Raw genomic sequence first — 23889 nt, 5'->3', positions numbered from 1 at the left:
TATGATTATTATTATTATCATTATTATACAATAGTTTACCTTTTAGTGTCAATTAAGCTGTAATTTAATTATTTTATATATATAATAAAACTATATTTATCGGCGGTGTTACAGTTCTTAGAACATACAAAAGCGTAAAAGTTTCAATATCTAAATTTGATTTCATATTTTAAGAAGTAAATTTGTCATCTCTCAAAAATGCAGACATAACAATGTCACATACTCGCAATGCAGTGCCCTGATATATGTGCACGGCACATTCTATGTAAATGTGATTAATTAAATAAAACTTGTAAACTAAACACATCATTATCGACATGACATTTTAAAAAATATTGTATAACTAAATAGCCAATAGTACATATCATAGTATAATCTATGTCGTTTATACATCATGCTGAGGTAGTCATATCAACCTACAACGACTTGTATTCGTTAGGATAAATAATTATTTTTTGCCGTTGATTCGATATGTCACTCATCATTCGATGTGTTTATTCTTTCTTTTAATTTAGCCAAATTCAGTGTTTAATTTATAGTTTATTATACATTCCAATGACATTTTTCTAAAAGTAATGTCATATACGCAGATATGACTCTTACACTTACTTTAACTATACCGTCTTTTGGAGTGGAATGTTTACATCCGGTTATCAACGAACACATCATTTATAACCTGGAGATCAATAATTCATTCTGCTGAAAGGACCGAGTAAGATTAGTTATTTTATAATGAAAAAATATCTCGTGTATTGGGCAGATTAAATTTTACCCGCAGTCCAAAGGTAAGTAACACCATCCTCTGTGTTTAGTTATCTAAATTCAATTGACATAATGAAAATTGGTAGGCAGTTGCAAGAATCTTGTCAGATGTAAGAACGTCACTACCAATTTACCAGGAAGGTATATCCAATAAATTCGATATCCAGTACCAGGTAGCAAGATAAAGAGGAATAAAAGTAAATGTGAACCAGTTAGACCATTGTTGACATGGCAATGTTAACTCATCACCTTTATAATTTTGAGGTATGAAGCTTTTGAATTGGTTATAATGTAGTCCTCAGGTCTGAGAATTATCTGAATGTAACCTTTGTGAACTTTCTTCTTCATACATTGTATTCTGTTTGAGAAAATTGTCAGTTGAAATCGAGTCATTACGTGACATTGGCCTACCTGTACGAGAACATGACTGAGCTTTTTATTCATTCTTCTTTTATTACTTGTGTATTGCGTGCCAAATGTAATACTATACATTTGCTTAATGTGAAGGGGGAAGTATCAAACCGTTGGTTTTAGCTTTCTTGTTCTCTTTGGGTCCCCTCCATCCGTCTTCGCCTCTTTCCCATGATATTGTTATCCGATTTATAACCGTTGCAGGTTTATCACTTTTTTTTTTGCACACGTGAACCATTCAAGGGGGAGTGTGGTGAGCTAGAGTCTCGTACGGATGCCAGTGTCACCAAAGTATAATACCAAAACATCAATATTTTATGTTACTGGCTGTGATTGTGGGAACAAATCTCGCAGAGTGTACTTATTCAGGCCAACATATGGTAACGTTCAACACACACACACACACACACACACACACACACACACACATTTGTATTCATATACATGTGAGGACCTTGACATAACTCAATTTCTACGACTATTTGAAGGAATGAAAGTATAGGTTCGAAATTTGAAAGTAAGCTTAACTGCAACCCAGGTCATATCTGTTTCAATGAAAATTGCAGAACATAAAGAATTATGACCTGTACGCGATCTCTCTTAATGTTTTCGCCCTAAAAATATTCTCATTATAACCTTCAACTGGTTCTGTTATTAATTTTGATTTTACAATGGGAAAAGTAAACAGATCTTCGTTATTGCATGTCTTAACATAAGTTTTTGAGGACTCAGATTTTAGGTTGTGTTTCAGTTAATATTTCAGAGAATTCATTTATTTAAATTATTCACTTTAATTTCAAGGTTGTCATCATTACTTCTTGGACTAAATCACTATTTTGGAATTTTACTATATTCATTCAAAGACGTCTTGGATTATATCACCGTGATACATTATACTGTCGGCACATTAACACATTCGAGACTACTGATATATCAAATTCAATAATGGAATTTGTTCGGATCACTTCTGGAATTCATTTGAAGAAGAGAATAACAAATGCAATTGCAGAAAGAGGAAGTTGCAGAAAGAAAAAAGAGAAAGAGAAGATATGCAAATGGAGTGTATGTGTGTGATTTGGATATTTAAAATAGTTTTAACACTTTTTCAGTCATATCACTATGATGTCTGCATCATAGCAGTATATAAGGATGTCTAGCACTGGGGCATCCAGCCGCTGTCCCATTCAGTCACATTATCCTAACGTCAGGCCAACTAGTCCCATCACTAACCTCTTAATGCTGCGTACCTAGCGAGGCAGCGGTTAGTACCATTTTTATGTCCTTGGTATGAGTCAGATGAGGTTTGAACCAGCGACCTCCCGCATCCGGGAAGGACGCTCTAGCTGCTAGGCTAGTGGACTGGTCGATAAGCAAATGGAAATGAAAAAGAATAGACGGAAATACAGAGAGAAACAGAAAAAGGTGTAATGCAATTAAGATTAAAAAATTAGAACTGAAAAGTGAAAAACAACCCCTACCTTTACATACAAACTCATGTTTTGATGCTATCATAAATAATACGTTAGTACCAATTTTTAGAGACGAGGAAGTAGATTAATATGGCCAAGAGAGCATTGGAATATATTTTTACAAAGTGTACTTATAGGCAAAGCTAATAAAATATACACTTCATGGTCATTACAACAAAGTGTTAATTATGATGTGGTTGAGTAATATGTCTAGAAGGGTTATGAGTAGGTACCTGACGTATATCAACACAGGTTAGAAATTTCAAAATGAAAACTGAACAGACAAATCTCGAATTTGCAAGAGAAAAAGAACAAATACTGGATCAGTGGTGCTCGACCTAAAAGGTTGGTTAAGGTTAACATAACCTCAGACTGCTTATATTAGTCGGAGTAGTTGAAAGGTTCAAGAATTGTGTCCATATTGACGTCAAAACCTAGAATGCCGAGTAAAAGGTTGAAACGCTAAAATGCTGCTCTTACAGCTGATGATTATTCCTTGATTCAAAACTTTCTTTTGTCTGTAAATTGTCCTCTCGGCAGTTTTTTGGTAAAAAGAAAATCACCTCAGACTCATATCATTACTCTCAAGTCTCATTTTGGCACATGTTTTAGATATCATACTCTATGACACGACCGATAAGGAATCATTATCTCTTCCTGATTGCTACAGATTGAAAAGTAAGCAACAAAATAAAGACAGAGTTTCAAAATGCTTTTATTTTAAGAGGTCAAGGTCACAGTCCTGTATTGAATGCAATACATTTGTTAGATCAAACAAATCAGTTTGATTTTATTATTGAGAATTATAAGCCATTCATTTTGAAAGGTTCTATATGACCCGTCGGCAATTTTGCCAAGCCAATACCTATTAAAATATTAAGGTACACAGGAGCTTCTCAGAGAATTTTAGTATTAGTCACATTGTTCGTATCTGAGAAACAAATCCAGTCAGAGTATTCTTATTCAGGATGTAAAGTCCGGCTTTATTTTTCCTCTCCAGTGTAGCTAACTCATGACCATTGGATTACGAAACACAGTGATCCACTTACTGAGCTGTCATGGCCACCTATCCAATAATGTTTGAAACCAAAATATTAAAAATAAATAACACTATGAAGTTGAGAAGAAAAAGAAGGTTTCATGTACCTATGCTACAAAATACCGTATTAATTTTAGCATCCGCGCTCAAATTGCCTATGTCTTTTTAAGTGCCCTAATAACATATCAGGTTCCATAATATCTGTAGACGTCACATTATCTCCATCTATATCATTTACCAGGATATTTGAAATTCTGTGTGCAGTTTAAATCAATAAATTTGTCACATTATTCGTGTTTTTCATGTTTCACTTACATGAAAGATTCATGCACCTGAGCTATACAGTACCGTATCATTTTTAGCATCCGTGCTCAGAACCAACTTATATATTTTCTTTGTAAATGCCTGAGTAATATGTACCGAGTTTCCTTCACATTTGTAGGCGTCACATTATCTTCATGTATATCATTTAATATCTCTTGATCCTTATGGATTGTGATTTAGAAGCTTTCTTCTTAAATCATTGCGCACAGCATCTGGTTCCCATGTGATGTATATGTGTGTGTTTGTGTGATTTGGATTTTTTAAGAGATAGTCATGAAAGCAGGTCTGAAACGACATGCGTAGTTGCGACAGGCTTAGTCTCCAAAGGTTATATTCTGTTTGGGTTTTCGTCAACCGTGGAACCAGGTGATTTGATATCCATTAACTCGCAGCACCTGTGTTTCTGACATGCACATGAATCGGCTGATACATGTTCGTTTTTCCCTTGAAGATCCACGTTGTGGATCTGTGCAGTGAAACATTGACGATAGAACTGTATATTAGATTTCGACATGACATTTAAAATAACAATGACAGTCGTGCGTGAACGTGTGTACCCCATGCACATGGTCAATGCGCGAAAACCTGTGTGCATGACATATTATGGAACTGGACTTGGTGATGTTGTCCGTGGATTATTTAAGCGCTCACAGCCTTATCATCACGCGCTATAGTCATCACTAAGTAAGTTACCATGTGACCTTTGGATATTATTAAAATTTCTACTGTGGATCGATTAAAACAATTGGGATGTCAGGGGGCTCAGTTACTTCGAGATATATTACGGCGATTAATAACACGAGTACCATCAAGAAAAATATTTACGTTACTATCAGTGGCGTACTGACGGTAAATGGCGCCCGGGGCAAGGATGATGGACCATGGGGTTTGGGCGCCCCAAGACCTCTGTTGAGTATCGTTTTGGTGCCCTAAGACCTCTGACACCCAGAGCAACTGCTTCGGCTTTCCCTGGTTAGTAATATACTTGGTACCATCGACAGAATCAATGATGCCTTCAGTTACTAAATCATTAGCGAGGCCTGTCAGCAGCTGTTGTCAGATTCATCGATTGCAAATATGGCAGTGGGAAGAGGATTTGTGTGGTAAGTGGTATTATCAGACATGTATATAAGCTGACATGGCTCAGTCCAAAGATATATTTGATACAGCATTTGATATGGACGCGCCTGTGTTAGTAGATCGAATTAAAACAGATTTTCGGTATTACTCATATCCAGCCAGGATGCCAAGCAATTAAAAGTAGAATCACTAGTGCAATACACATTTATGTTTTATTTCTTTAATGTGGGGTATTCTTGGAAGCTGAGGGAAACCTGTACGTAAGAACGTTGCCAATTACGATGCAAATACCCTAGTGGGATTTGTTAATAACTGTATCATGGCTTTGTTTAACAGTGTACCTTATTCCATCGATGAAAAGGAAACCGAATGCATTCTAGACAATGTTGTCGTGGCCAACAATTCTCAGACACGCCATATAAAGTGACGATTACACGAGAATCCTGGCCCAACATATATGTTTGTCATGTAAAGGATGCAGTTAATCATGCAGATCGTCGATAGTATATCATTAGTCGACATCAAAATGATGCTGGCGATGCTGATGCAGTTAAAAACAGTTTACCGTTTCGTGATCCTGATTTTGATTTTGGATTTGTTCAGCGTCTGCCAAAACTCACAGGTGCTTTAATGAGAGTTTTGTGCGCAATTGCCCCCAGTCACATCTTTGAGTTTTGCAGAGATGTCCGCAAGGTTTTTTTTGGGACCAAACATACAGTCCCCTTGTAGCGTAAAACAACTCCAACGATGCCATTTGCTGTGGTGCAGGTGCCGTTGCCAACTGCTATTGCAGTACAATTTACTTGGCAAATAGGTACCCAGCATGGCCTTACTGAGTCAAAACATGTTGTTTTGGCGTTACAGCGTAAGATTAGAGACAGTGAATAGGAACAGAGTAAAAAGATATTTGACCACTTAGAGGTGACTGAAATTTCTTTTGTTAAACGGTCAGCAGGAACCTTCTGAAGAAATTTGGCTTAACTGTGCAGAAGCCACTCTTCATATTGCACGTGCATATCACAATATGTGACCGTACATGGACAGGCATCTGCAAATTATCAAAACTTTCGTACGTTATATATGATTTAATAGTTTTCATTGTAACAATTGGAGTTGTTCAGAGAAGTCCGTCGTTGATAGGTATTTTCATGAACGAGTTGGTGGTTATCGATGTTTTTATGTGATACATTCTTACAAGACTTTATTGTTGGAGGGTGCTATTGGTCAAAAGAAGGTGATCGATAAACATTCGTATAATTTGCTCAAGTTCATATTTAAACCTCGTACGTATTTAAATAATAATGTTCTATCTCGAAGGGAGGGTCGGCCTTACTGAAAATCAACTTGCAAGAATAAAACACGCAATGACAAATATGTGTGGGGTCATATTAAACTTTTTCCAGCAAAATCAACTCTAAATGTCCCCGTGAGGTTGACTCAAACAGAGCTCGCTTTGCTTAGTGCGGCCAGATACAACACTACCTCATTAATATTAAAATTATCCAAGTCAGAGGGGACACAAATGCAAAAGACCGTTGGAATATTTCCATTCTTGCCGCGATGACTGCGTTGTTGGCATCAGCGACTCAAGCAGTTGCAAAAGCTGCAGTGTTATGGGCTGTCTGAAGTGTATAAGGAATGATGTTGAAAAAGGCACTTGGAGGAAAAGCCTGTCGTGGACGAATAGCATCTCGCGGCCGTATAGAAAAGGAAAAGGCATTTGATTACCAGGAACGCGTCGTCGAATGCCCTCGGGCAAAGCATTTCGATTACCAGGTGAAAGATGACCGCGCTGTTGATCCATCCATTAATCAGTTTTGATTTGCTCTCGATGGCAGAATCAAACATTTTCGTGGTGTTTTTATGCGAAATGAACTTGTATACATATGGTGTCTTGAAACGCTCATCGCCAATCTGGTTTTATCAACAAGACGCGGTTCTCACTGGGTCGTATATGTAGTAACACCTCAATATCATGTCTCGTTCGGACTTGTACCACGAAGTTCTTAATTATTTAACACGTGGCACAAGTGCCCTGCACAGTGTTAAAACACCTTTGTATTACAATTTACCAGAATAAGTTGGATGGGTCCATATGCAGTTATCTTGTCGTTGAAGCGTTGTGTGCTTATAAGCGTTCACCAACACCGCAAACACTTCTTGATTTCACATTCAAGCAATATAATAGTATGCAACATGTGTAATAACATTTACGGACGTTACTCAGCTCGACAAAGTGGTACTGATGTAGATCTGAGAAGACGTGCCAACAAAGCGGATTTATATGAGCTTACTAGTCATGTTGGTGTTGCTATTGATCCAGGTGATTTAGTGGTTTCTGAAGATCAAACTGCGAAAATTCAAGATATTATTTTCAAGTTGAAAGACCGTATCGAAATAAAACCTGGTCGAAGTCACTGAACACGGTGGAATCAGAGACAGTGGGTTGGTTTATCAAAGACTATGCAGATATTGGCAATATTGCAACAAGACAATATATAATCCATCCAATCGCTAGAGTGCCCGCACTACCACACATAGTAACGTTATTGTACCTAATTATGATAATATTAGTCGAAACGGTTAAAAACCAATTGAAGAGGCAACCTTAACAAATGGCTGACTTGTTCTCCGCCCGGGTATAAATCGTTTTGATACTTCTTAACCTCACATTTTGAAACCAGTCCGGAACAGATTTGTTAATTATAGAGGGAAGCAAATTGTATGTAGGGTCGAATGGGAATGTTAATAAATGGCAAGCGGTATCTTGATCATGAATATGTACCATTAATGCGACAAATACAGAGGCTGGAAAGTGAAATTATAAATCCTTACACAGTTGCATTATCAACATCAATAGTAACCTGAGACGTTCGATGCAACACAACATTTATCCGAATGCATGGTTAACCGTCGTTTATCATTATTATATAAGAAATAAAATATCACTGCGGTGATGTGATTACGGCATTTACCGACGGGATGTTGAGCCAACTGGCTGGCAGCTGATATAAATACTGAGAACAATTTTGCTCCACTTATCGAGGAATATCTGCGTCCAAGTGGTGTTACCAAACCCTCGTATGGACTGTCATATAAACTTGTTAAAGGTGAAGTAGAAATTATTATCAGGAAACTTCCTCATGTACTGCTACCAACTCGAGGCCAGCTTCGAATCGTGACACCGCTCAGTTGTTAGCTGCAGCAGCAGATGAAAAACCTCCCCAGGATTGTTTCTACAACGACTAGGTGGTATTCACCTATATATCCACCCCTGTTACATTCCCTATTAATTTTGGTAAGCCAACATTGACTCGGCAAGGAGCAAAACAAAATCCAAGGAAGACGCTTGTTCGGGTAATGATGATTGGGAAAAGACGATCGTTACATGTAAAATATACTGGCCTCATCAATGTGTTTGCAGGACAAAAGGTTGCTAAGCAAGTTGACCACAATATCGTATGAAATTTAAATGTTCCAGAGACTGACATTTTATATAACTGTATGACAGTTGTACCATTAAAAAGGGTAGTTTGTTAGATGTGCATGTGCGTATTGCGCCTGCGCGTGATGATGAAACCAGACAAGTTTCTGCCTGTCATACAAATGTACTATGCGATCTTACTTTTAATAAAAGAACTATGACGAACATTCACCTTTACCTACGTGAAAAATAATTGTAGCGGAAACACAGCTGAGAAAGGAAATTACCAAGAGAACCGCGCTGATCGTAAAATATAAACTCGCTTGTTTGGTCGTAGATGCTATTTGCGGTCTTGCCACAGCAACGACTGTTGGTCTTGGAGTGACTGGAATTACGACAACATCAACCATTGTAGATGTACCAATTGATATTACTTGGTGGTGCTAGTAATTGAAGTTCGTTGCGTCAGCATCCACGAGCACGTGTATGTTCCAAATTTCTTGCAGCTACAAAGAGCAGCCTAAATACGATCGGTACATTGTACTCGAGGATAAAACAGTTAGTGCCGCTTAGTTTAAGACTGTGCTGGCAAAATGGAACATTGCAGAAATTTATCGATCGAACAAACATAAGCTGGGCTCGTAGTGTGTGTGTATTGATCGTTATTGATGTGCTTGCCTGAATAAGTGCACTCTGTGGTATAAGTTTGTACAATCATAATGCTGTAACAAATTCTGGTTCTTTGCCTTTTTTGGAAATCCCTTGAGGACACTGACATCTATACTAGACTCTACCGCCTCATGCCTGGCTCACGTGTGTGCAAAACAAAAGTGATATACATGAAACAGTCATTTTCCCCCTAACTGTGTCATGAGAATAGAGGTGAGGGTGGGTGGAAGGGACTCAAAGGGAACAACAGTGCCCCAAAACCCGTAGTTTGATACTACTGAAGGATATTTTTCTATTTGTAATGAACTATTCATTTGCTAGAAGCTTTAAATGAAATAGATATTTTCGAGCGCCTATCTTCATTTGTACATTTAAATGCGTGTATTCATTATTCATTCACCAATACTTGCAATGCCAGTAGCTGGTACAGGAAAGTAACATTTCCATTGGTCAGAATGTTACCACGTGATCAAAATGCGTTCATTTCTGTATGAACTGTAAGGAGAACTACTTTTCCACTTCTATAAACAGTCACGTGTACAGCATAAGATAAACACTGCCAGTGAAGGCAGACACGAAGTAAGCATTAAAGGAAAACAACATTCTTACATTTTTAAAAAAAAATAATTGAATAAATTTGGCTTCCATTGGCTGAAGGACTGGTATTATGATGAACTTATGACGATCAAGCAGGACAATCTCAAGTGCTATATATAGCTACGTAACAGAAAAACCCCAAACATGTATTACTACGCTCAATTAAGATTTCTATTTTTATAATGATGCAAACAAAATAACATTAGAATAATTTAAATTTCAATTGTAAGAGTTTAACGTTGTTTTTTTCTGAGTTTATTGTGGCATAAACTGTCAGTTGCCGACTCACACAGCTTACATAACGCCCTTCGGGCGTTATTTTCTGTGTGAATCGGCAACTGACAGTTTATACCACGATAAACTCAGAAAAAAACAACGTTAAACTCTTATTTAATTTAATACATGCTGAAAATGAGTGGTCTGTGAACATGAAATCCGCCATGTTTGTCTTTAATTCTGGAAGAGACTACTTTTCACACAGCTCTGAGCCTTATGGTAACCGTCGCATACCACGTGTAAAGAAGCATCATCTGCATCGTCTGTAACTAGCTTTGTACTTACATTTTACATATCTGTGTCAAAAAAGAATGAAAATTAAATCAACCAAAACGGTTTTAAATCTTGTATAACTGGTTGATATTCTTTTTTAATTGTTGGTTTATAAATGTACAATAGTATTTTCAAACGTGCTGCACAGCTTGCCAGGCATGGACAGCATGTCAGATTTATTAAATATCAACGATGTGTAATGTCTGTCAATTTGTAATGTTAAAGGGTTTATTACAATGTAAGATGGGACCCCCGGTGGCCAAATGTTCTACAGCACTTTCCTTTACCGCTCCCAGCCATCTCATCTGTCAGTGTGAGTTAGAGTATCGGGCTCGGCCAATCTGGGTACATGTGAAGGCATGCCAAATAAAAATTACTATATTAAATATAAAATGCACCTCAGTACAAAGCCAACGCTGTTATTATGTAATCTACGTAATGTGTTTAAAGTTTTGAAGGGAGTACTGTTAATTTTGAATTGCTGAATTGATCCATTTGCCTCTCAGCCTCTGTTACAGGCACAGTCAACATTTGTAAAAAAAACTCAAAATTAGTTGATTTCCTGAATCAAATTTCAAACTTTAAAGTAAGAACTAGACAAATCTTATATATACAGGTGCATGTAAAACGAAAAAATAGGAGATACAGATTTCTGATCAGTCTTATAAGGCACTAGGTTCTTAAAAGTTGCGTCAATTTGAGATTTGGAAGTGCTTAAATAAATAAATAAATAAATAAATAAATAAATAAATAATAAATAACTTAGTGCCTGATAAGACTGATCAGAAATCTTTATCTCCTCTGTTTTCGTTTTACATGCACCTGTTGCAAGAAGAAAGGGCAGGTTATTTCTGATCTCTACAAATTGAAAATTAAGCAACAAAATCAAGACAGAGCAATTCGAAATGCTCTTATTTCTAAGGTCATGGGTCAAACAAACCACATTATGATTTTGTAATTGAGAATTATGAACCACTTATTTCGAATTCTTCTGTACCACTTATTGTTGATTCTGCCAGTCATATCCCTATCACAATTTTAAAGGACACAGGAGCTTCTCAGAATCTTTTATTATTATGTAATTTTACTTTTTCTGAGAAGTCTTCTTCTGAAAATTTTCTTATTCAAGGAGCAGAGTGCGACTTTGTTAGTGTCCCTCTCCATTGAGTAAATTTGTCATCAGACTTAGACTCGGGGCCCTTGATAGTCGCAACAGTGATCCATCGAGGGTGTTTATTTATTACTAGGCAATGACCTAGCTGCAGATAAGAATGTGATTAATCCACTTCTAACTGACAAGCCTTGTTTGGATCGGAAAGTCGATTTTTATTGAAAACGAAGTCCCCGATTTATACACAGCCTGTGCAATTGCTAGAGTTATGACAAGGATAGCTCTTGAGAATGAAGTTGAACTGGAAACTGTTCTTTTTGCTGAAGATTTGTTGATCAGGCTTTTGATGAGGTCAATATGGTAACAGCAATCAGTTGTCGTTGAGCAGGAACACGATCCTGAGATCTCTTGTTTATTTCAGGGGGTTATTAGCGGAACTGAAACCAGGGAAATACTTAGTTGTTATTTTGTTAATGATTGGATCAGGTACCGGATGATGAAGAGTTGTCAGTAAGTTATGAAACTGTTGCTCCGAAGTCATGAAGATAGGTAAGTCTTTGTCCAGCTCAAGAATAATCGTTTGCTGGTCATTTACGGGTCAGTAAGTCTTATCACACAGTCTTGAATCATTCTTGTCGTCCGAAAATAAAACGTTATGTTTGTAGATACTGAAGATCTCGTCATAACTGTCAACTCGTAGGAAAATCTATCAGAAGATACTTACGACTTATATGTAACCTATTCCCGCATTTGATGAACCATTTAGCAGAATAAAATGTGACTCTTCCTTACCCAAGGCTAAGTCAGGCAACCGATACTTCTTGACCTTAATGTGAGCTTCAACACTATTCCCAGAGGAAATTATATTGAATCTCAAACCGTAGTCAAAGCTTTAATAAAGTTTTATTTTACACAATTTTGCCTCCCCAAATTTGCTCCGTCTGATAACGGGTCAAGTTGGAAAAGTAATACAACGATGTAGTTAAAATTAGGTTCTAGCTATATAACATTCACAATCACGAAAACAAATACTTAGTGATAGATTGGCATTGCCACTGAAATATATGGTCCTAATTTATTCTTCAATCCAGTTGTTATCACCGCCTATAAAGTGATGAGATATAACTGAGGTATTACGATGCTCTTTACCACTTCCAGTTTCTAATATTCATCCGCCACACCACAATGTAATTCAGGAAAAGTATCGGGCTCACATAATATAATCTCTATCTTGCAGGCTTTTTATTAGACGTCAATTCCTTGTTCGAATCTTCTCTGTCTGGTTTGGCTCACTCGTAACTAATAGCATCTTTTCATTCAGCTCAATGAACTCCCAGTTAGTAGCTTCATATGTATTATATCTGTCTGGTAATGTCTTTTTTGTTTGTAACAGCAGATGCTTTCGGTGTCTGCTGTAGCACCATCCTTAGTTTGCACATCATATGACCTTGGAGTGATACCTTTTCTGACGACTGTTCTTGTCGTCTGAGTCTTATTTTGTCTCCAGAAGATAGGTTTGGGTGCTCTTTAACTGTTCTGTCATACTGTTTCTTTAGCTTATATTTCTTTTCACTCAGTTTCCTCTGTAGCTCTCTTTGTTTTATAACTTGGGGTCATAACTGGACGTTATTTAGATATGTACTTGTGCCGAGATCCTATATCATCATTTGGTGTAGTTAGATACTCCACCATATATAAATATGGGTCTTGTCCATATCTTTTTGCCTTATTGAGAATTCTCTTGACAGTTTGAATGGTTCTTTCTGCTAAGCCAGTAGACGGTGGATACATGGGAATTGACGTAGTGTGTTTGAATCCACAGGTTTTCAAACTGACGATATTCATTCGAAGAGAACTTTGGGTCATTATTACTCCTTACATCTTGTTGTATAACGTATATTGGAAAAATTGACCTTGTGCGTGTGATTACAGTGCTTGCTCGTTTATTTTCCAACTTGGCAAGTTCAAAACATCTGGAGTAATAGTCTACTATCAAAACATATATGTAATTATTCCACACAAATTAATATGCTCCAACTCTTTTCCTTGGTGCAGTAGGTTGTGTAGACAACAATGGGTCTTTTTATGACTTTCTGTATTTATAAGTGGAACAATTCGATTCTCCGTCTGCAATATGTGCATTCATTCCAGGCCAATACATAATGTCTCTTGTTCTTCGCTTTGTCTTTTCTATGCCCATGTGACGCGTGTGCAACGCCTTTAGCATTTCTATCTGAAGAGATCTGGTATTACAATCTCCTCTCCTTTTAGAACTAATCTTTTTCTGAACGTTTCTCTCTACAGTTCCAGAAATTTCCAGTTTTATAGGGTACGAAACGTTTATATTTTGCCATCAATTTTGAATCGTTTCTCATAATATGCCCTTTTATTATCTAATTTAGTTCCATTATTTATTGCTTCTAACTGTGTATATCGAATCTGTATATTTGACATGATCATGTGCACAGAGCACTCTATTTTACTATCCATGTTTCTATACGATGTGTCTGTCTGTCTGTGTGTGTCAGCTACAAATAACTCTTTTCCAGGACAATATGTTATGTCAAAACTGTACTTTTGCAGTCTTCAAAGCGTTTGTTGAAGTCTAGTTGGTACGGCAGATGCAGCTTTCTTGAGGATTAATTCTTGAGGTTTATGATTCGATTCATCTTGTACCTGACGATCATAAGTACATTGATTAAATCATTCAAAAGTAAATGATGAAAATGCTATGGGTTTCCCTGACTGCATTTACCCATTTTATATTGCAGTATTTTAGAAAATGATGCTGTTTTCTACACATGCAGCAAGTTTTTCCAAAGGTTGGATACCCACCTTTTGCATGTAGTTTGCACTAAGTCACTTTTTGCAGTTACGGGTGTCATTTTGGAGAATTTGATTTCACATACGCTTAAATGGCATTTTTTTCACTTTATGCTCCGCCTTGTCCAAGTCTTATGTTACATGTTTAGGCTCGAATAAACAGTAACACAAGAAAGAGTGAAAACAAGTTTTGAAAAATACAATAATTTATTTCCATGGAGAATTCTGTCAAAATAAAAATTATGAACTTACTGTTTTAAAAATCAAATCCAACAATAATCCAAGAATAATCCACGAATAATTTTTTTTAAAAGTCCAACTAACATAGTGTTCTGATGATTTCAAGTTCAAGTCCCGACGAAGAATCCAAGATGGAAGACTATGACGTATGTTGTAATATGTAGTGTTGAAATCTACAGTTCAATGTAGAAACAAGAAATATCACTCCGGTTTTGGAAATCTGAATAAATGTTTATAAAAACTGTCCTTGTTCAACAATTTCACATGAGCACACGTATTTTCCAGGAAAAAATAAAAAATAATCCTTTTGAATCCAAGTAATTAGAGATAACTCCAAACAGCGCAACATACAACTTCCAGTGTAAGAGCCCAGCTAATACTGAGAATATATCTCAAAAACAAAGGTTATATCGTATTCTAAAACGCAAAAATGGGGTCACATCATCATGTTCCAGAGTGTCGCAGAAAGTATGTACTTGTTAAAGATCATGTACCCTGACCCTGACGAAAACCAATCATTTTTCTCTAAGATATAAAACATTAAAAAATTGTTTACATTTTAAGCACGTAGTGCCATCATGACATCGACAACAACCAATCATTTTAAAATAAAAATAGAACTTACTGACGTGGTTGCTACTAATAATGACCCAAGGCCAGGATCTAGATCAACCCCTAGTGTTTACTAAAACAGTCAATTTCAATCTATTTTCTGGAAAACGTATCATCTCCAGTAAATAAATTTACATTACAATAGCGTGTAATGAAAAATATATTTTTTTTTAAAAACTGACAAATAAACAATTAAATTGAAATTAATATATATTAAATCAGATTTAATTAAATCAAATATGCATGACACAACATAGTTCCATTGAAGATTATTGCATAAATTCCTCAAAAAATGCTTAGGACAAATTCCATGATAAGGTACTAGTGGTATGATGTAAGAAGGAAATCGTCTGCGGATGAAAAGATGTAGTACAAACACAAACAGAGACGCGCAAAATGTCATTTATAAACAAAGCCTGTAAATAAAACCGGCAGGAAAAAATCGGCACACAAGTCCAAGAAATTGGAGGCAATTATGTAACTTCGTATATATCTTCTGTATGGTATGTCATGTCTTTCATTTCAGTTCGTACATACTACCTGTTTTCCCCATACAATTATGTGCTTTCATACACGTAAAAGACTACAAACATGACTATCATTCAGATTTATTTAAGTTAAATTGTACATCATGCTAAATTTTAATCATGAAGAAATATCATATGTAGAAGGTAAGAATAAAACGTCTTCTATGTTACTCCTCTATCCCATTCATAGTTGAACAACCGTATAGTAGATGATGAAGATGCGCGCGACTTCGTATTCATGCGATCGTATCTTGATTCCCTTGCACTAGTAGTAGTTCAATTCCATATCGACTCTCTTTATTCAGTGTAATGCCGATAAAAGTCGATAGTGATCGATAATATTCGTCTGGAAATATTTTTATGACAATGTGTAGATTATTCAAAAATCAGGAATAATAAATTTTGTTATAATTATATTACCATCAAATTTTAAAAATAAAAATTATTTTTTAAATTTGTATTAGTAAATACCAGTGTACCTTGTACTATAGTTGAGTTCTGAGGAAAGGAAACTGTAAATTGTTCAGAAAACATATTGTTGAACACGGCACGATCCAACTATTCCACTAGCTCTTATATGACTCTTTCAAAATACGTTTATATAAATTTCCATTTACAGAAATGGAAGGGGAAGATATCAGGGATTATGTTAAATGTCCTGTTTGTTTGGAAATTTTCAACGACCCAAGATGCTTGCCCTGTGGCCACACCTTCTGCCGTACCTGCCTGGATAAACTCCAGTCATCATCATCTTCATCAATAGACTGTCCCGTTTGTAGACACAGAGTCAATCTTTCTGTTGGAGGAACAAACGCATTACCCAAAAATATCGGATTAGCCAGTCTTGCTGAATCCTTACGAACGAAGAATACGTGCAAAACTCATTGTAAAATAATGGACTTATTTTGTGATGATTGTGGAGAGATGGTGTGTAAAGAATGTTTGCAGACTCACGTGCGTCACCGGATAGTGGACATAGACATCGCATACCGGGATGAAAAGGTTCACATTGTCCCTTTTAAGTTTCTAATACAGAAAACTAATCCACGTCTTGTACTTCTAGATTTTCGCATGATTGACACCTGCCGAGAAAATAAATAATATTTACAGATATAATATCACATATCATATTGACCATAACTATCGCTATTGTTTTGTTGTTCAAGGTAGACTTTCGTATGTCTTCGGCACAATGCAATGCTGGGGGTAAAAAATATCTGTTAATCATAACTATTAATAAAAATATCGACAGAAAATAACAGAACATGATTTAAAAATGTTTAATATATCTTGCTTAAGATTAAGTGTACCTGAACAATAAAAATTATCTGCATCCCTCCTTTTCATTTTCTTCTTAATCATGAAAATGGTGCATTGCATCGAAACAACATTTAATGATTATCAAGCGAAGTCTTTTGGTCATTTGATAATGAGTAAATGCGAGTAATCGTTCCTGGACTTTTTTTTAATCAGTCTACGTTATATATTTTTTCTTGTATGTGCTTCAAACGCATATGTAAAATGTGTTTGGAAGAACGAAATGTGTTCAATGTAGCAGAATAACAGAAGAGGCGAAATATATAGGCATACATTTTTCTGTGGACAAGTATGCAAAATATATTACCTTATATAATTATGTTCTTATTCATCAGGGAATCGTGGACGTGTTGCTTGATGAAGCGAAATCAACTCAAAGTCAGATGAATGAAAAAATAACGAATTGTGGCAGAGTCATACGTATGCTTGAGGTAAACAATTATATTGTTTGTTTTTCTCTGATGTAATCTGCGCAATTCAAATACGTGTAAGCGAAAATAAATTATTTTACAAGTACAACATATTTAAAATACTATAAATACAAGTCATGGTAAACTATATTCTCCTCCACAACTTCAAGCGTGAATTGATGGATCGGAAAAAATCCATCGGTTGATGGAGAGATAAGGTGCTTTATAGATTGATATATAGATCTAACTTCGTTTATGAGTAGAAAAATGGGATATGATCTATTTGTCACAATGACCCCGTACAATGTTCAGGATAAAAATCTGATAAGTGACAGGTCTACAAAGAAAATCATACCATGGCAGAGGACTACGGTCGATGCTATACTATGGGTAAAATGCCAAATTTATTTCAGTCAAGGTTGTTTGTTGATGTTATTCTATGATCCCTATACCATGAGTTGTTGTGCTAAACACTCTAAACTGTTCTTTTCTAAACTTTGTACTGAAATGTCTAGACATGGTTTATTGTCTGTGCAGTCGTATTTGCGTAAACATCCTTCAGTTTCACCAACATAATATTTATAGTTTAGCCTTTAGACAACACTCACCACATATTATGAATGCAATGAAATATGTTTTTCGTCCTTGAATTTTATAATTGATACCGGTTATGAATATTGTTTAAACGTCTCAATTAATTAGTGAATCATACAACTTACTACCGTAACTTTTAAAGCAATTTTTGTCAATATCTGGATCTCACTAAAAGGTATCATATATTCATTGTGAGTTTATATCATGTATCCATCTTGTAGGTGTTAATAGTCTTGGAAAATTCCTCTTGCAAATCACTACAATTTTGTCATGCGTGATTTGATGCAGAGGTTCAACAGTCGTTAGAAATCTACCAAGAATGGAAGTTTCTCTTGTGTTTTGCCATGCATATGTATTCTTCTTAATAACACAGACTTTATTTTCCAAAGTGCTTTGATTTTATTTCCTCTTTTACTTAGACGTGTGAAAAATAATGAAAAATCGTCTTGAAGACTTGAAAAGCAGACAGAACCTCAGTATCTTAAATTTGACTAAGATCCTAAACATATGCCATGAATGAAGACTAGTTTCATATAGCAAATGATGGGTGTCAGTTTCTTTGAAACATTACTTAAACTCAAGATTATCAACATAGCCAAAGTTATTTCCCTCGCAGATTTTATTATTTAAAAAGTCTATACATCCTTTCTAATTTTTAATTTTTAATTTTAACTGATGAATTGTAATATTCATCGAGTACGAAGCTCTTTACTTTTTTCCGAATGCGTCTAAATGAAGAAAGGGTACTCAGTTAACCATGTATCATCTGGAGAAATCGTCTTTTAAATATCGTTTCGTATTGCATTGTGCTTATTCACGGATGTAATTGGCCCTACCTGGTGTGCAAAATTTGCACCAAAGATTGAGACAGTCACAAAACCGAGGAGAAATGTTAGGCAGGCACGTTCGCAGCTAATCTTGAAATAGTCTAACCATTTTGTTATTAGGAAAATGAAACCAGCATTTATTAACTTTATTATTAGCTGAAGTACTTACAAAGTGAAATCGTGCATGTGCCGAATTAACCTTATGAATTGTCTTTATTCAATAATAACAATAATACTCTCTCAAGGTAACGGGTTAAATTAATAATATTGAGGTAGATCCTTCCTCCATAAAACCAGGCAAAAATTGCATTCAAACGAAAATTGTCATTATTCTCTTGTGATGTTTAACTGAGCATTGATCTTTTTTGATAGATGGTTGATTGATTGTGTGGCAGATTGATTATTAGAATGATGGATTATTTCTAAAGCTAAAAATGGTTGTTTGCTATTTAATATATATATATATATATATATATATATATATATATATATATATATATATATATATATATATATATATATATATATATATATATATGCTTGTTATATGTATATCTCGGTCATTGTTTCGGTTGGCTCATATAAATATTTGGCATCAAAAGAGGCTAACGAAGATTGTTGTCATATGAAAGATATCAAAAATAAAATATTGAACAAATAAACAAATTGAGGATATATAACGAAAAGGTATTCTTAACATATTTCTAATCTCAAGTATGTCTGTTGTATCTACTACAGAAAATCAAAACGGACTCGGAAGATGCTATTAGGACGTATTTTGACAGGCTTAAAGAGCAGATAGATTCTAAGAAACAGGACATGATTAGACAGATTCAAAGTGAGTTCGTTTCGCGTGTAGATGTTTATCGAGAGGAAAAGTCAGCAGTATTGAGCTTCCGAACAACATTCAGAGATGTGCAGAAAGAATACAGTTCGATTTCGTCAAGTGATAAACCCGCCTTTTTAAAGGTACTGTAAATGGATGGAACTTTCGATACTTATTATTTAAAGTTTTCTCAATTAGGATACGTGGAAATGTTAAAGCACAGATTTATATTCCTTATTATCATTGTGATCGTCATTTTAGCGAAAAGCAAACATTTTTCAAAAATAGTTATATGCGATAGAAATGAAAGGCATCTAAACATTCCGTTTTCCATCTTTGATTCAATATGTTCTGATCAAATCTATGAAATAATTGAATTATAATGAAACTTGTAAATTTGGATAACATCTTACATTCTCTTCCTACTAAACGAATTGCGTATCAAATTTTGCTTACATTAGTGTGGCTCTATTTTATCATACAAGGTTGCATTACCTTAATTCTAACACACTGCAATACTTCATTTAGTTGATATAACATTTCTTATTCTAAATTATCATTTTGTTGATACTAATAGATCTTTTGCCTTGACAGAGAATAAGAGCATTAAATAAAAGGTGAGTTGGCTAGCTTATTATCTCTTCAACGAATTTAGCGAGAAGCTCATGCTTAGATGACTTTTGAATTTTCGGCTTTCTTTCGTATGATTCTAATTGGATTGGACCAGTTTTCACCTACACTCATACAAAGTGGCACGTGAACTCAAAAATATCAGTACTATGTTGATTCGACCAAGTTCTTAGGCTTAATTATTTTTGTATTTTCATTTATCCGGTGGTTACGCTCTCAATATTTTAGGCCGTATTGCACTATATTTTGAAATATTTACAAGTGGATACATTTAAAAGAAAATAGTAGCTGAACCAGACAAAACAAACACGTCAACGTGACCCAGTTATTTTACACATGAGTGAAGTTTGTGTTGTTAGATATCTGTTTCTTTTGCCATCGATATATGAGACCATACTTCATCTACACTGAGGATAAATTGGTATATACATGTATCTCTGGTAGTGGAACTAAGCAATACAATAAGAAAATAGCTTTGATCCGATTTTCACTCTTGCGTGACTTTGTATATTATTGATTGTCTTCTAAAGACACCACCCACACTCATGAATATGTGGACGCATTTCAATAAGAACAACTTAAAATATCAACACCAGATTAATGTGTCTCAGTTTTTCGATTGTGTGACTTTTGTAGTGTCATATATCGGCTTGTTACACACAATATATCGAACCCAATGTGCTATTCACTTATGATAATTTGTATGAAACTGCATCTCAAAGAGAGCAACTCATCGATACTAAAATTAAGTCACTAAATTTCATGATTTTGCGCTGAATATATATAGAGAGAGAGAGCGGGTGTAATCCCACTATCAGACAAGCCTGACTCAGGAAAGTGCTGTATTCCAATTGCAGCGGGACTAAATAACCCTCCCGTGTTGATGTGCCGTACAATATCAGCCCAACTTAAATTAATATATTCGACCCCCTTTTACCTACATTCATGAAAACCGTTGCGCAGGTACATCTCCAGATGAGATATCTTGCCATAATAAAAGTTGGTCACTGAAATTTGTTTACATTCGTACTCATACTAATTGATTAATTCAAATTAATTTTGATTCTCAAACGTTGCCATTAGCATTGGCAATATAAGCTAGATTTCGAAGAAAATGTCTTCCGTCATTACAATAATGCTTTGTCCAGTAAACCCATAGTTGTCCAGATTATATACATGGCATTGAATTGTTTTCATATCAACATGCATGTAATTCCTTGCATTAATTCAAACTGTATAATTTTATCTAAGCTAAAGATAAAATTATTTTAATTTAATTTTTGTGAAAAGAGCAAATTATTATTTAATAATAAATAGGTTGGATGAGAGTCTTAAGAATGTCCGCGAGTTACCGATGGATAGATCTTACGAAGTGAGTGCAGCAAAATGCTATCCATGTAACAAAGATATACGTACATTCCTTGACGATGTGAAGATTCATTGGGTTGGCGATTCAGAGCACTGTCACGTATGTCCTCGACTACACGCTAGCTTTATGCTATCTTTCAATGATTCTAGCAATCCTGCGTATCCTGTATCTTTTTATTTTAAGCAGTTTCCACCGTTTCTACAGTGAATACAATTTAAATTTAATAGGTTTAGATGAATCTCAATTTTACAGACAACGTTCAAGGGACTATAACACATATTCTTCAAATATTTGTAGTCTTTCTTAATTAATATATTTTACATGTTGTTTTTAAAAACAATGTCAGTGAACAAAGCTATCTTTGGAAAGATTTTTTATTCTGTGTTATGATTATATTATATAAGTTCATATTATGCTATATAAAATCCTTTGGGAGTTTTCATTGGCTTTAGGCAGCACCAACTGAACTAACATCAAGTTAAACTTTCAAGGTTGTTTTGATTTTGTTTAGTATGCATGTGTGATCAGATTCGGTATTGGAAATGTTTGAAACAATCTCCATGATATATATTGTACGTCGATAGTTGGACATACCAGATTTCTGGTGAAGCTTACAACCACGAATATAGGGATTGTTGCTAACTCTCGCATATCCCAGACAATATTGACCTTGTTTCCCGATTCTAAAGGTGTTGTCCTACAGTTATAATGATATTTTTTAAAAATATTTATACAAAACGAAGAGCGACATATTAAATATTTATGGACAGTGGCAAGCACTTTGGTAGTCCAAAAGTATATAATGTACTACTTTTACGTATAATTTGTTCTCATTTATGCGTTTCCAAGGTGTGTGACAATGAAGAGATGCAGGAAAGAAATGACAATTCGAAGATGTTTCAAGTAAAGAAACGTAAGGAGTACACTACATTTGCAACTGGAATGAGTAACGACAAAATCTGTTATTTTATCTGATGTTATTAACATATAAATAACACATTGTATTTGTAATTTGAAAATATATTAAGGTCAGTCATTTAGTACTTGAGAAACGATTATTATCTATGTTTAGCAAATCACCATTTTTCATGCTCAAAAACGCGCATATAGGAAAATATAAAACGATACGTATTATGAATTACATCTCTGAGCTAAGCAGATATTTGATACATTAAAATTCCAAATGATTTTGTACATATAATCATTAATGCAGACACATTTGAGTAATATATACTCATATAAACAGTCCTTTTGTGCTTTTTATCTAGATATTCGATGTCAAAGTACCTTAGTTCCATGGTCAGCGTATTCGTGTGTGTGTGTTTTGGATTTTTAACGTAGCTTTAACAATGTTTCGGTCATATTGCTACGACGTCCGCAATGTGGCAGTTTATAGTGCTGTTAGCACTGGGGCTACACGCCGCAGACATGCATTTTTCCGAAGCAACATATTTCCGAACATGACTAAGCAGAAAAACATAAACAAAGGAAAATTGTCAAGAAACAACTCGCAACTACCCAAATCTCACAGAAGTTAAACAACAAAAATTCCGAACGATACACAGGAAACGCCCCAAACAAACAAATCAACAAACACAAATCCCCCAACAAACAAAACAAATGTAGGTAAGGAAGGAATGGACGTCTAACACAATAGCAGTATCGTTTGATCAATAATTCTGCTTTGTATGGCCTTGAATAGCAGCTAAATTTAAACGTTACTTAATGCAATCAATTGAATTTATTCATTCAATATTACACTTTGCTGCGCTGTCGAAGTTCACGAATGGTTACGGGAGATATGACAGATGCATGGATTATGTCAAAAATGACTTTAATTACTCTTATCACTTATATATATATATATATATATATATATATATATATATATATATATATATATATATATATATATATATATAAATTACGATGCATTTCCGGGAAAATAGATCATAAAAACAAACATACATATATGTGTATGGTGTAGGATGGGCGCTCAGTGTTATGCATATCTCTATGTATCTTGTATCTCTTAGTTCACGACTGTATCACTATGTATCACTATTAAGTTTGATTTGTGTTCATGACTGCCGATTGTGATGATCATCTAAAATCAAAATATTGTATAGTTAATTTTTATATACGGTCTAAAATTCTCTTTTATGGTATTAAGAGTGTAGATTGTGTAGGATCTATAAATCGGCGTTTACATGTGTGTTTACGATGATTAATAATAATAGTATTAATAATAAAACCAGTCGACAATTTCTCATTGGTTG

The 23889-nt window shown here is 35.0% G+C and overlaps 1 protein-coding gene and 1 long non-coding RNA gene across 2 annotated transcripts; both read left to right on the top strand.

The window, feature by feature from the left end:
• Positions 1-652: 652 nt before the first annotated feature.
• Positions 653-17384, top strand: LOC149796951 (uncharacterized). Its single transcript, XR_016421485.1, has 3 exons — positions 653-785; positions 16257-16639; positions 17290-17384. It is a non-coding gene; the product is annotated as an uncharacterized LOC149796951 (long non-coding RNA).
• Positions 17385-17631: 247 nt separating this feature from the next.
• Positions 17632-22585, top strand: LOC149796950 (uncharacterized). Its single transcript, XM_089960669.1, has 5 exons — positions 17632-17754; positions 19524-19754; positions 20206-20228; positions 21559-21709; positions 22460-22585. Exons 1-5 carry the CDS (start codon positions 17632-17634, stop codon positions 22583-22585), a joined length of 654 nt encoding a protein of 217 aa, XP_089816795.1.
• Positions 22586-23889: the final 1304 nt, after the last annotated feature.

This window comes from Sinohyriopsis cumingii, chromosome 6, assembly GCF_028554795.1.
Source record: "Sinohyriopsis cumingii isolate HCF-2022 chromosome 6, ASM2855479v2, whole genome shotgun sequence".
NCBI lineage: Eukaryota > Metazoa > Mollusca > Bivalvia > Unionida > Unionidae > Sinohyriopsis > Sinohyriopsis cumingii.
Note: the sequence above shows the minus strand (reverse complement) of the source record. Positions and strands in the feature narration are given on the sequence as shown.